Source organism: Ochotona curzoniae, unplaced genomic scaffold (assembly GCF_017591425.1).
Source record: "Ochotona curzoniae isolate NIBS_2020 unplaced genomic scaffold, NIBS_Ocur_1.0 contig_3498, whole genome shotgun sequence".
Lineage (NCBI taxonomy): Eukaryota > Metazoa > Chordata > Mammalia > Lagomorpha > Ochotonidae > Ochotona > Ochotona curzoniae.
Genome location: NW_024465885.1, coordinates 41,062,739 through 41,076,744, shown reverse-complemented (window position 1 = coordinate 41,076,744; position 14,006 = coordinate 41,062,739). Strand labels below are relative to the sequence as shown.

Genomic DNA, 14,006 nt, shown 5'->3' with positions numbered 1-14,006 from the left:
AGTTTATGCTAATATTTAATTCCAGCACTCTCATTTCAGAATCAATTGCTGTCTGGCAAGGCTTTTAGAATAATATCTTAACGAATTCCTCAATGACTGAGTGCTACCCAATATGTGAGCTGTTACTATAGCTTAGCACACTGAGACTGTTGTGTCAGGTGTTCTGCTTTATACGTTTTATATTTTCCCTTCTATTGAAATGTTTTTCTTTACTACAAACACCTAGTTATTTCCATTTATCCTTGAAAATTCTTTTCCTATGTCAATATTTAGGTAAAGTTAGCAATCTAGCTTTTCCCTTTCTTGCACAGTGTTAAAATGGTGAGCGTTGGTTTGAACTTGTGCACCTGTCTTATCACACACAGGACAAGATGAGTCTGGAGCAGAAAAAGATTTTGTCTTCCTACCAAAGTCAGTGTCTTATATGATGTTTTCAAAATTCTTGATAGTAACAATTTCTGTGTGCTAGATGCGTGAAAGATGTGCTGTTGTTAGTATAAGTAAGTTGTTATAATATTTTCTACCTTGGCTATCCAAAATAAGGACTTTTTATTCATTTCCACTTTTTATTTCTGTACAAAATATTTTCTTAGCATACGTATGTTGTTGAAATGCTCATCAGATTTTATTTTTGATAAATGAAAGGCAAATTAGGGGTTAGAGTCCTCCCTCCAGCAAAGGCAAGAGAAGAGTTTCTGTGCTGAAAGGTGGTTACATGCAGAAGATGACCCAGGGTGCTCCTTCCGTCCTCTGTCTGGGCTCACACAGCCTGTTCTTCCAAAGATCTGCTCATGAGTGTTGCCCTGCGGTGATTACAGTCATCTTCGTGACAACATGACTATGAAATAACATCCGTTCAATACGCATTATTCCTCAAAATAAATTCAAATTATGTCACTTTATGAAATCTATTGAATATATCTACATTGTTACATACACACACAAACACAAGCACACACACAAGAGCTTTCTGGAGTGCTATGAGACAGAGATTATATCTATGCAAGCATAAATAATAAAAATGAAATAAATAAACGATGTGTATTGAGGAGAAGAAAGGGGGATAGAAAAATTATCATAGAGTTATAACTGTGATATACACAAATATGCATATTTGACATGCATATCTTTATTGAAAACATTTTTAAAAATGAAATGAAAGAAATTAGATCTAAATTTATTCTCTGAAATTCATTAAGGATGTCATTGCATTAAAAAAATGTTCTTATATAATGTTTTACATTAACCTTATTATTACACATCTATAAATCCTCATCCTGGTGACGAATAGGAAGATATTATCTGTGTCACAATTGTTCCATAAAATCATATTGATCATGACCTAATAGCACATATGTAATCAACCTTGGAAGATATAGTTATTAAGAATGTTAGCAACACCATGCTATTTAATATGTTACTCTAAACTGGAAAATGCTTTTGGAGGTCTAAAAGACTTTTTGAAAAATGTTCGTGTATATATCTGTTTCTTTATATGTGTATTTGAAATGTCTGATTTACTATTAGAATTGTAATGAAAAAGTAATGATACATAGATAAGCACCACAGCACACCATCACAGAATAGGCACTAAATGGGCACTAACTCCCGTGTACTTTTCCATGGAAAAACATTCCTGGACATGTAGGATGGACACAGAGAAACACAGACCTTACACAGCAAGGTGCAGCGAAATGCTGATGATACAGAGCTTGCACTCCAGCCAGCGGTAGAGGAAAGCAGACATAACGAGCTTCAGCACATAAACCTGATAAGTATTAAGCTAAGCATGGCTGTACCTATTACTACCAATATTGAGGGATGTATCTAGGGTTTTGCAAGAAGACTCTAGAAGCTGTGCAGAAACAAAACCCGGTAATGAAGTTCTGGAAGTAGGAGATGGAGTGAGGAGAACCCTTCAAACAGGTCAGGCATGAATTACCAAAGCATAGTATCCTCTGACCTAGAACAGCAAACAACCAGCACATCAGTACATTACTTCATGGAACATATCACTTTATGTTCAGTGCTGTACATCTAAGATAAAATTGTCATACATTGCCTCATAGAAAAGCAATAATCTATACCAAAACTTATCCTCAAGACAGACAGGCATTTGACATGTGTGGAAGTATCCATTGACACAAAGCATAAGTGCTGTGATACAAATTGAACTTTGATCCAGAGCTATTGGAATTTGCCCATCAGCTAGCTCAAATTCCCATCCAAAGAGCTATTGCAGGGTCAGTGTGGAAGTCTTCACTGAAGTCCTCACCTTGCATGTGCTGGGATCCCATAAGGGCACCATTTCATATCGTGGCTGCTTCACTTCCTTCTAGTTTCCATCCTATGACCCGGGAAAGCAGTCGAGGATCATTCTAAGTCTTGGAACAATGCACCTGGCAGTGAACCAGAGGATGGAATATCTATCGCTCTGTTTCTCCTTCTCAGTGTAAATCTGACTTTCCAATAAATATTAGTAAATCTTTGAAAAAAAAAAAAAACTACTGTTGCTACTGGATATATCAGCATGAAAAACAGAGAAGGGTGATTGTAGTAAATCACTATTACACATCATATAAGCAATATCTAACATAGTTGAAGTCCTCAAATATGTTTCAAAGCACTCAAACTAAGGAAAATTATATGTGTATGCTGATGTCATCACTCAACTGAACCGTAAACTGTAAGATGATTTAGAAACTGATATTATTGAAATGGATATAAGAACCAATGCAGGCAGAACAGTGCTGCCTCTGAATCTTTACATTATCTACATTGCAGGAAGTATAGATTTCAGTTGCCAGTCACGAGATACATACGTCTATAGTAATTTTGAAAATTGTCTTTCTGTCCAACTACCTTTAGGGAGTTCTACATGGATTTTCATAGTGTCTTCCTTGTATCCATAGCATTAATAGAACCCAACATTGTTATCTATAGTTAATGTCTTAAAGAGTATACTAGACTTTCAGTTTAAGTCTTTTTCTTATGTGTTACAGTTACTAAAATGATGGGGAAAGGGGTACTTTGATATGATAAGGTTGCAAAACAAATCAAATTATTGATATGTGGTAGAGCTTGGTTGGAGAAACTTTCCTAGGCATATGTTATCATTAAAAAATTATCTGTTCCTCTGGCATCAAATTTGGTTCCAAGTGAATCAATTTTAGTACAAAAAAAAAGAATGTCTCAAAGGGAGAAATTTTGACAAAGTACAATACTGTCTGATGTGATTTTGGAAGAGTTCTGAGAGAATTTAAGCATGTTTGTACATTGGAAATTTTGACTGCAATAAACTCACGCTTCCAAGTGACTTCTTTATGTTGAATAATCTTCAGAAGAGATTCTTTAACATAAAGTCATACTGGATTCTCAAAACACTTAATCAATCAAAGGCACCATTAGGAACTGCCCATTTTATGGGAACTGGGAGCCCAACTTCCTGGACTCTAATGACAAGTTCCCAGACAGTACCATGCAGACAGCAGGAAGAGTCTGTTTGCTAATCCACCACCTCCACGGATATATAAGGGGCCCATCCAAGTGAGGGTCAGTACGAAAGTTGGTTTCATCTGTCTCCACAAGCCCAGCTTGCTCTCCAAAACCTCACTATGTCTTGCCAGAACTACTGCTCTGCAAACTGTGGTTCAGGGTCCCTCAGGAACTCTTGCCACATCCCTGCCTCACCATCTGTGGCCCTCTGCTCTACCAATGGGAGCTGCGGAGATGTCCTCTATGTACCCAGCAGTGGTCAAGACCAGGCCTGGCTCTCTGACAACTGCCAAGAGACCTGCATGGAATCCACCAGCTGCCAGCCACTCAACTGTGTGCCCAGCAACTGTGCGACCTCTGGGGGTTCTTCCACTGTGTACTATGTGTCCAGACCGAGCCAAGGCACCAGTTTTGTCCCTGTATCTTCCATCATCTCCAGCTCCTGCCTGCCGGTATCCTGTAAGCCTCTGAGTTATGTGTCCAGCAGCTGCCGTCCACAGAGCTCTCTGCTTACCAACTGCCAGCCCATAAGCTGTGGGCCCAGTGTCTACCGCCCAGTGACCTATCTGCCCACCAGCAGCCGGCCTCAGAGCATCTTCACGTTTGGATGCCAGCCAGGAGGTTCTGTGACCTGTGGTCCTCAAGTGGTGCATGTGGTATCCAGTAGCCCAAGGCCTCTGCAGCCTCCATCCGGTGGTTGCCAACCTGTGACCCATGTGTGTGGCACTTGCCGTCCATCTTGCTCTGCCCAGGGATGCCAGTAGCTTTCTTGTTCTAGCCAGTGAGCATGCTGGAGATGCAGGATGAAAATTCCAATGGACTTTTTGCTGCTTTCTTGGTAGTGCCTGAATTTCAGTTGCCTGTTCTGCCTGTTCCTGACCTAAACAGGAGCTGCTACTTCCACACTTTCCTCTTTGCTTGGCATTAAAAAAAACCAAATCTGCAATGTTTTTCAGTGTTGCCCTGGTGTGGGAAGAATGTATTTGGTTCATGCTATAATAAAAGTCAAAACTAAGCATCTGATTCACTCGTTTGTCTCTTATTTCTGCATTTGGACACACAAAGGATCATGCAAAACTTCTCAGGAGTTTTGGTAAATAGATGGATATGCTACCCAAGCATATGCTCTTCCTGGGCATTGAGAAATTGTTTGATGTTATCATTCCTCAAGCTGCCTTGTAGTCCTTTGATTCTTTGTCCTGGAAAGCCCAATAAATGCTGTTTGGCATGAGTCTTACAAAGGCATGACTAGGAATAATGTCCCTTATCTCTTGCTTCCACTATAGTGCCCTTTCTCATCTAGATGTAGCCATAGGTTTGTACTGAAGCCTTCAATGACTTCCAATAATCTAGACCCCAAAGCAACAGCCCAATGCCTGGACATGATACCTGACTTTCCTTCTTACCGTCTTTTTTTTATAATTAATTGCATTGAACTATGTGACACAGTCTTATAGGCACTGGGATTCCCCTCACCCTTCCCCAAACCCTGCCTCCATGGTGGATTCATCCTCCTTGTTGCATTACCACAGTTCAAATTCAGTTGAGATTCTTTCATTAGAAGTGTTTACCAAGCGTGAAGTCCACCATCTTATTGTCCTGGTAATCCAACAGTTTCTTGGTGAGACCATCTCTGGTCTGATGGTAGAGCTGGCAGAGTATTGTCCCCATCAATTAAAAGCCCCGACATAACATCAACAACAATTTACAACATTATGGTATTAATCTACATGGTATTGATTAACCCATGTGTTAATAGGAAAATGCAGGTTCTTAACCACATCCTGTGAGTTCTTAATAGACATTTCAATTTTGGTTTATTGTCAACCGGTTTCTATATGCCTTAAAATGCCTATAGACTACTATTCAGCTGTCTTGTGTCTATTTTCCTTTAAGTATTTAGCTGTTTATAGTGTTGAAGCATGATTTTGCTGGGCTTGGTTATTTTTGGGTGGTCTGAACTGGCTTATAACTCTAACAAGACGTGTGAACAGTTTAGGTGCAGGTCATTTTTTTGGAGGGGTGTGCAAAGAAATCCTCAATATCCCAGTGGGAAGTAACTAATCTTTGTGTCTTACCTAGTGAGGCATGCTTGGATCCATGCAGGTCATTTCCTGTCTGATTCTAAGCTTTCCTTGTTGTTGTCTATCTATTCTTGGTTTCTTGTTTGTTTGTTTTGAGGGGTTTCTGGAGCGATCCTGGTAGTCATTGCTAGAAAGGGTGGAGGATCCAGAGCTGGTACTAAACAAGGAACAGAGAAAGCTCTCTTCCCTATTCCCGATGGAAGTTTATTATTCTTCTGTTTCTGCGGACCGCTCAGGGCTCCTGGTTATCATTCCGATGATGCTGGTTCCTGCATGGCAGAGTTTGGACTTCTTCCATCCCCTGTGGAAGCTCCAGGTGGGGGTGGGTGACCTCAGAGTTCTCGGCCACCGAAGGTACTCCTGTCCTCCAAAATCTCCTTGGCAGTTGGGATGTGGTCCTTGTTGCGCATATTGATGATCCATGGTGAGGATCTGGGAGTCTTCAGGATTGGGATATGAGCCTTCTACTGTCCACCTGCTCCACTCTGGGGTCTCTCCCAGCTCCACGTCTAAGACCTCCTGTTAAGAGGCTGTCAGGTTCACTCCTGATTCCCCCCTTATGCCTTTGTAGCTTTATTACTGTCTAATGCCAACTCGAGTCTGTTGTTTGTGAGTTACCATATATGATCCTGATAGGTTATATTTCAAATCTTCCTCACACTTTAGGGAGATGGAAGATTTCTCTGCACTCCCTCCCCATTACAGAATAACATAGGGTATCAAGAGTGTTTTAGCTTTTATAGTTCTTTGATGTAGATCATAAGCAGTCTGACTCACATTAATTGTTGTTTTATGGATTATGTCGCATTATCGTATTGCATTGGATACATGCTGTCAGAGATTGTTATAATATTACAATATACAGGTATTATTTTCCAGATTAACAACTTTTCATCTCAGATTAAGGCAAACATGTGGTATTTAACCTTTTGGGATTGGTTCATTTCTCTTAGCATAAGGGAATCCCGTTGGACCCATTTGGCCACAAAGAACTGCATTTTATTATCTTTTAATAGCTGAGTAATATTCCATTGAGTATATAAACCATAGCTTTTATATCAAGTATTCTGTTGATGGGCATTTCGGTTCCTTCCAAGTTTTGCAATTACTGATTGTGCTGCTATAAACATGGGGATGCATGTTGGTTTCTCGTAAAACAGGTGTTTTGGATATATTCTTAGGAGTGCTATTGCTGGGTCATATGGTATGCAAATTTTCAGCTGCTTGAGTATTCTCCATACTGATTTCCATAGAGGATGCACAAGTCTGCAGTCCCACCAACAGTGGAGTAGGGTTCCCTTTTCCCCACATCCTTGCCAGCAAGTGTTGTTCATGGTTTTTGGTATGTGAGCCACCCTTGCTGCTGTTAGGTGGTACCTCATTGTTGTCTTCATTTGGATTTCCCTTATTGCCAAGGAACTTGAGCATTTTTTCATTTGTTTGTTTGCCATTTGGGTTTGTTCTTTTGTGAAATGTCTGCCCATTTCCTGTACCCATTTCTTGAGTAGTTTGCTTGTTTTGGTGTTTTGGTTGTTCTGTAGATTTTTATATGTCCTGGAGATTAGCCCCCTATCACCTACGTAGTGCGCTAAGATCTTCTCCCATTCTGTGGGTTGCTTTTTTACTTTGTTTATTGTTTCCCTTGCTGTACAGAAGCTTCTTAGTTTGATGAAGTCCCATTTGTTTATTTTGGCCTTGATTGCTGTTGCTTTTAGTGTCCTTTTTAGGATGTCAGGGCTTACACCTAAATCTTGTAGTGTGTTTCCTACATTTTCTTCCAAAAGTTTGAAGGTTTCTGGGTGTAGGTTTAAGTCTTTTATCGATTTAGATTTGATCTTAGTGTATGGTGAGAGCTATGGGTCTATGTTCTTGTTTCTACAGGCTATCATCCAGTTGTCCCAACAGCATTTATTGAATAGACCTTCACATTTGCTTAGATTGTCATCTGTCTTTTTGTCCAAGATTAATTGGCTGCATCTATATGGGTTTCCTTCTGTTGTTTCTATTCTGTTCCATTGATCCTGCTCTCTATCATTGTGCTGGTATCAGGCTGTTTTGATAATCACTGCCCTGTAGTATGTGCAGAGGTCTGTGACTGTGATTTCCCCTGTTATGTTCCTATTCTTCAGAATGGTTCTAGCTATTCGTGTTGTGTGTGTGTGTGTGTGTGTGTGTGTGTGTGTGTGTGTGTGTCTGTTTCTTGATGAACCTTTGTAACATTTTTTCCAATTCAATGAAGAATGTTTTGGGTAATTTAATTGGGATCGCATTGGAAGTTTATACTGCTTTTGGTAGTATAGACATTTTAATGATATTCATTTTTCCTATCCAGGAGCATGGAATGTTTGTCCATATTTTGAGGTCCAGTTTGATTTGTTTTTCAAGTGCTTTGTAATTTTCTTCAAAAAGTTCTCCTACGCTTTTGGTTCATTTTATTCCTAGATACTTCATACTTTTCTCTGTTATTTTGAATGCCAACTTGCTGGTTAGATCTTCCATCTTGGGGCTGTTTGCATACACTATGGCTATTGATTTTTGTTCATTAATTTTGTACCCTAGCACTCTTCCAAATTCTTGTATGAGTTCTAGGAGTCTCTGTATTGAATGTCTTCATTCTTCTATGTAAAGAATCATGTCATCTGCGAATAGTGAAAGCTTCACTTCTTCGTTTTCCATTTGGATTCCTTTGATTTCTTTTTCTTGTCTTATGGCCGCTGCAAGCACCTCTAGGACTATGTTGAATAGCAGTGGGGATAGCGGATATCCTTGTCTTGTTCCAGATCACAGTGGAAAGGGATCCAGTTTTTCTCCATTAGTATGATGCTGGCATTGGGTTTTTCATATATTGCTTTGATTATGTTGTGGATTGTTCCTTCTATGCCTACCCTGGTTAGGGTTTTTAATTCAAAAATGTTCGATTTTGTCGAAGGCTTTTTCTGCATCTATTGATACTATTATATGGTTTTCATTCTTCAGTTTTTCAATGTGGTGTATCACATTTATGGATATCCGTATGTTGAACTATCCCTGCATTCCCTGGATGAATCCTACTTGGTCTGGATGAATAATCTTTCTGATTTTTTTTTTTTAATTCTATTGGCTAGGATTTTATTGAGATTCTTAGCATCAATGTTCATCAGGGAGATTTGTCTGTAGTTCTCCTTCTCTGTTTATTCTCTATCCGGTTTTGGGATTAAAGTGATATTGGCTTCATAGAATGAGTTTGTAAGGTTTGCTTCCTTTTCTATTGTTTTGAAGAGCTTGTAGAGGATTGGGGTTAGCTGTGTTTGGAATGTTTTGTACAATTCTGTGGTAAAGCCCTCTGGGCCTGGGCTTTTCTTTTTTGGGAGATCTTTAATCACTGATTCAATCTCTGCTTCGGTTATGGGTTTATTCACGTCTTCTGTTGCTTCTGAGGTGAGTTTTTGTAAATGGTGGGAGTCTAGGAACCTTTCCGTTTCCAAGTGGTCATCTGATTTGTTGGAGTACAATTCTTTGTAATAATTTCTGATTAGTTTCTTAATGATTGCAGTGTCTGTTGTTATGTTGCCTTTTTCATCTTTGATGCTGCTAATTCTCACTTTCTCTTGCTTTCTCTTTGTTAATCGGGCCAGTGGGGTGTCTATTTTATTTATCTTCTCAAGAAACCAGATTTTTGATTTGTTGATTTTTGTGTATAGTTTTTTATGATTCCTATTTGATTCAGTTGCTCCCTTGTTTGGGTAATTTTTTGTTTCTTACGTGTTTGTGGGGTCATTCTGTCCCTGTTTTTCCTATTCCTGGAGGTGTGTGCATAATTCCTGTATTTGATGCCTTTCTTTGGCCTTGACATGAGCACTAATTGCAATACGTTTACCCCGTAGCCTTGCTTTGGCGGTGTCCCACACGTTTTGGACTGTTGTATCTGAGTTTTCATTGGTTTTCATAAATTTTTTTTATCTCTGTCTTAATTTCTTCTCTAACCCATGGCTCGTTTAATAGTGTATTGTTCAACCTCCAAGAGTTTACATATTTCCTGGGGCATTTTGAAATGGTGATATCCAGTTTCATTCCATGATATCTGAGAAGTTGTATGGTATGGTTCTGATGTTTTTGTAGTTAGTTAAACATGCTTTTTGTCCAATCATGTGGTCTATACTGGAGAAGGTGCTGAAAAAATTGTATGATCTGTGGCCTTAGGATGAAATACTCTATAGATGTCTACCAAGTCCAGTTGTTCTATTGTTTGTGTGAGCTCTGTAGCTTCTCTGTTGAGTTTTTGTCTCATTGATCTGTCTATTGGTGTTAACGGGGTATTCAGATCTCCCAGGATCATCAAATGTTCATCTATATCTCCTTTTAAATTTAGAAGTAATTGTTTCACATGGCTGGGTGCGTCTGGACTTGGAGCATAAATGTTAAGAAGGGTAATTACTTCCCGATGTATCTTCCCTTTTAACAATATATGATGCCCTTCCCTGTCCTTTTTGATGTTTGTCACATTGAAGTCTATGTCATCTGAAATTAGGCCCACTACACCAGCCTTTTTTTCCCATCCATTGGCATGAAATAACTTTTCCCATCCCTTTACTTTCAGTTTCTTAGCGTCTTTTCTGGTTAGATGCATCTTTTATAGGCAGCAGATAGTTGGGTCTTGTTTGTTAATCCAGTCTGTTAATCTGTGTCTTTTGATTGATGAATTGAGGCCATTTGTGTTAAGGGTTATTATTGAGAGGTTGTGATTTTGTCCTGCCATGCGCGTGTGTCTTTGAGGATGTTGGTTTCTGAGTGTCTTTCCTCTCATGAGCTTTAATGTGGTGGTCTTCCCACTTGCCATCCTTGCTTGTGGTTTGGTTGCTTTCTCTCTGGGAGTAGCGCCTTTCTGAGCAGATTTTGTAGAATTGGTTTTGTGCTAGCATATTCTTCTAGTTTCTCTTTGCTATGAAAGTATCTAATTTCATTCTCAAATACAAATGAGATCTTTGCTGGATACAATATTTTTGGTTGACAGTTGTTCTGTTTCAGTATTTGAAAGATTTTATTCCATTCCCTTCTTGCCTGGAGTGTCTGTTCAGAGAAGTCAGCAGTGATTCTGATGGACCTGCCTCTAAATATAAGCTTGTCTTTGCTTCGTGCTAGCCTCAGGGTTCTTTCTTTATATTCATTTGAGGGCAGCTTGATTACCAAGTGTCTGGGGGAAGATCTTTTTGGGTGAAACCAGTGGGGCGTTCTCTGGGCTTCCTGGATTTGGACTGGGCTCATGTTCCAAGCCTTTTGGAAGTTCTTCTGTGTAATTTCATCAAGCAATTGTTGTATGCCTGTCTCTCTTTCCACTCCTTCTGGGAGCCCATAATTCTGATATTTGACTTCTTGATGTCGTCGTTCATCTCCTGGATCGCCTTGGATGCGTTGTGTAGTTGTGTCTCCAGTTGGCTAATGAGCTGCCTGCTTTCATTATGGGAATCTTCCAATTCGAATATCCCATCTTCTGCTGCATTAATTCTGTTCGCTAAACTCTCGACTCTGTGCTTGAGTTCGAGGATCTCGTTTTTGAAAATTTTGTTTCTGTGATTATGTGGTTTTTGAATCCCTTCAATTCTTCCCATTGTTTTTCATTGTCTCTGAGAGTATCATAATTATTTTTGTGAACTCCTTATCTGATACGTCTTCAATTTCTTCATCTGTAATCTCTGTGATTGACCAGGCCTTTTGCTGACTTTTTTGGGGTGGCACTGGCTCCTTCCTCTGACTCATTTATTTTCCTGTGACTTCACCCCATGTCTATGTGATAAAAGATATTGCTGGCTTCTCACTCTTGATCTCTGCTGCCACCTAGTGGGTGACCCAGGTCTTGCCGACCTAGATATATATATTTTTTTCTTCTTCTTTGTGTCCTCAGGCCCTGTCCAGATCCAAGGCTGTTTAGATACCAGCCAACAGCTCAGGGAGCTTTCATTATTTTTTGTCTCAAGTTCCCCCTGCTAAGGGCGGGCTCTTCCCTGTGCTAGCGACTCACGAAGGTTCGCGCCCCGAATTTCGCTTGTCAGATTTTGCTATCCTGATCTTGCCTCCTGCTAAGGGCAGGCTTTTCTTTTGTTAGGTTTCCTCTCCTAATGCTTGCCCGATTTTGCCTCCTGCTAAGGGCGGGCTCTCCCCTGTGTTAGGAGCTCACCGAGGCTCGTTCCCCGAATTTTGAATTTCGCTGGAGTCTGTGCAGTCCAGAGCTCTCTCTTTGTCCTTCTCAGGTTGCTGATCCCAATATCTCGTGACTGTTTTACGGGTTTTCTCAGTCCTGGCGGGGCTGGGGAATTTCCCACAGTGTTCGCCGAGGTTCTTTTCCTCTCCGGCTCACTTCAGACTGCTTTCATCCCTAATTTTTAGGCCCCTCAGTTACACCAGTCTAACTCTGTCAGCCATCTTGACTCCCTCCTCCACCTCCTTGCCTTCTAACTGCTCTGGCTACTTTCCTCTTTGCTGCATATCAGCTCTTCTCCCATGCCTCAATCTTCACACGTTAGACCATCCAGCACAGTTTTGACAATTAGCCTATGTTTTGAACATCTCATTAGCAAGATGAAAATCCCTGTGTTATCTTTCTACTTGCACTTATTTTTCTTCTTTATATATTATTATTTTCTATGATACAGTTTTATAGACATAGTGATGCCATCCTTTGAATTTTCCTTCATCCCGTTCCATTCTTCATTATTACAATTCCCCCCAAGATTTGTATAGTATTCCTTTAGCAATACGTAGAAGTCCTACACTCTGCTATTTAAGTATGTTGTGCTATTGTACATATAGAGAACCGTAGAAAATGTAGCATCAGACTTTCAAAGGTATATGTTATAGTTACGTTGGAAGTCTTTCCTGTGCAAGTATTCATCAAGGAAAGAGAAGAAACATTAAAAAACGAAATGAAAACTTGCTCATAAAAAAAATTAACTCCCTCAAGTCCTGAAAACTATTTCATCAGAAACTAAGAATGCTCAAAATAGAGTTAAATCTTTGGCATGTAAGCCTTTGATGTGGAGACAGTGGTTTTCTCGTTCATGCCGTGCTATAAAATAATGCTTCAGAGGAAATGAATGCTTTAGCCAACTTAGATTCTTAATTTGACCTTTTGTGCTTTTCTTCTCTGGTGAAATGAACATGTGTTAGGGCCAAATACCCACCGAAAACCTGCTGATTTTAGCATAACTGCATATTTGTTGATAAGCCAATGCATTGTATTTAAATTTCATGTTCTATTAAATGGAAAAAAAAAGGTCTAGCTGAAATGATAGTTCTTACTGTAAAGACACTTTCTAGATTTCCTAAGTACTGGGATGTATGGAGGCAAGGAATGTAGCTTATAGTACACAGGCAGTCACTGACCTAGTAGCCTGTGTGACCTCGCAGTGACCTGCATTCTCCCATGGCTGTGCAGTGGATTATGGGGAAATCCAAGTTTTTACTTACAAGAAACATGAGACGTATGCTCACTTTTTTTTTGTAAGAGATAATAGATTGAAATCTTTGTTGCTGCCAAGTAAAATGCTCAAGGAATCAAAGACACAATAATTTGTACTGTGGAAAACCAAGGGCTAAAATATTTGAACCATGTGCATCCACATGAGCAGATTAACCATCATCAGAAGTACTTGGAAAGTTCCTAAATAATTCTCTCTCATTTTCCCCCACTTTTAAATTATCTATTTGTTTTTCCTGTTTCTGGGGAAAGGAAGGAGATAAGGGGAGTTGCCACACCGAGCCTTCCATCGCCCCAGTGCCTAGGGATGCAGAATGGCCATATGATATCCACCCAGGTTCCTGATGTGCTATACATTTCAAGGATCCTGCCGAGGTGGTTTCGATAGTTCCAAAATGCTTCCGATATACATTGGCTGACATAGTCCACCTTACATTCTCGTTTCACCCAGATACTTGCTGTCATCTCTTGGTTGGGGTAGTTTTCCAATTTGCTCTTTGCTCCTTCCTCTGCTGTGATATCAGATGTTCTCTGTAGTTCCCAGTGGGTGGAATGTCCTCCATGTGCAACAGGTCCTGCTGTCCACTGTTCTGTATTTTCCACTGAAGAAGACCAGTTCTTGCAGGTGGGCACAAGGACCAAAGATAGGTGAACTTGGCTTGGTTGGAATCCTGCTCAAGGAGCTCAGAGACCCAGCACCCACTGTGCACAGACTGGCATGGCTTGCCTCACCTCAGCATCAACCAGCGGGTGTTGCAGCCTGGCTTGGTCCAGTCTGCTCCTAGTTCCAGCTCCTGCTCATCAGTGATACAGCCTAGCCTGGCCTAGCCAGTACCCAGGCACGGACCTAACATGCATGCATTGACTGGTGTTGTGATCCAACCTGGCCTTTCCTGCAGCCCTTTCTGGTTCTCAGATATGCCCATGGATGCTATGGAATGGCCCAATCCTGGTCTATTCATGGACAGGATCCACAT

The 14,006-nt window shown here is 40.3% G+C and overlaps 1 protein-coding gene across 1 annotated transcript; it reads left to right on the top strand.

The window, feature by feature from the left end:
• Positions 1–3,614: 3,614 nt before the first annotated feature.
• On the top strand, positions 3,615–4,259 carry LOC121156889 (keratin-associated protein 26-1-like). Its single transcript, XM_040980872.1, has one exon. It carries the CDS (start codon positions 3,615–3,617, stop codon positions 4,257–4,259), a length of 645 nt encoding a protein of 214 aa, XP_040836806.1.
• The last annotated feature ends 9,747 nt before the right edge of the window (positions 4,260–14,006 follow it).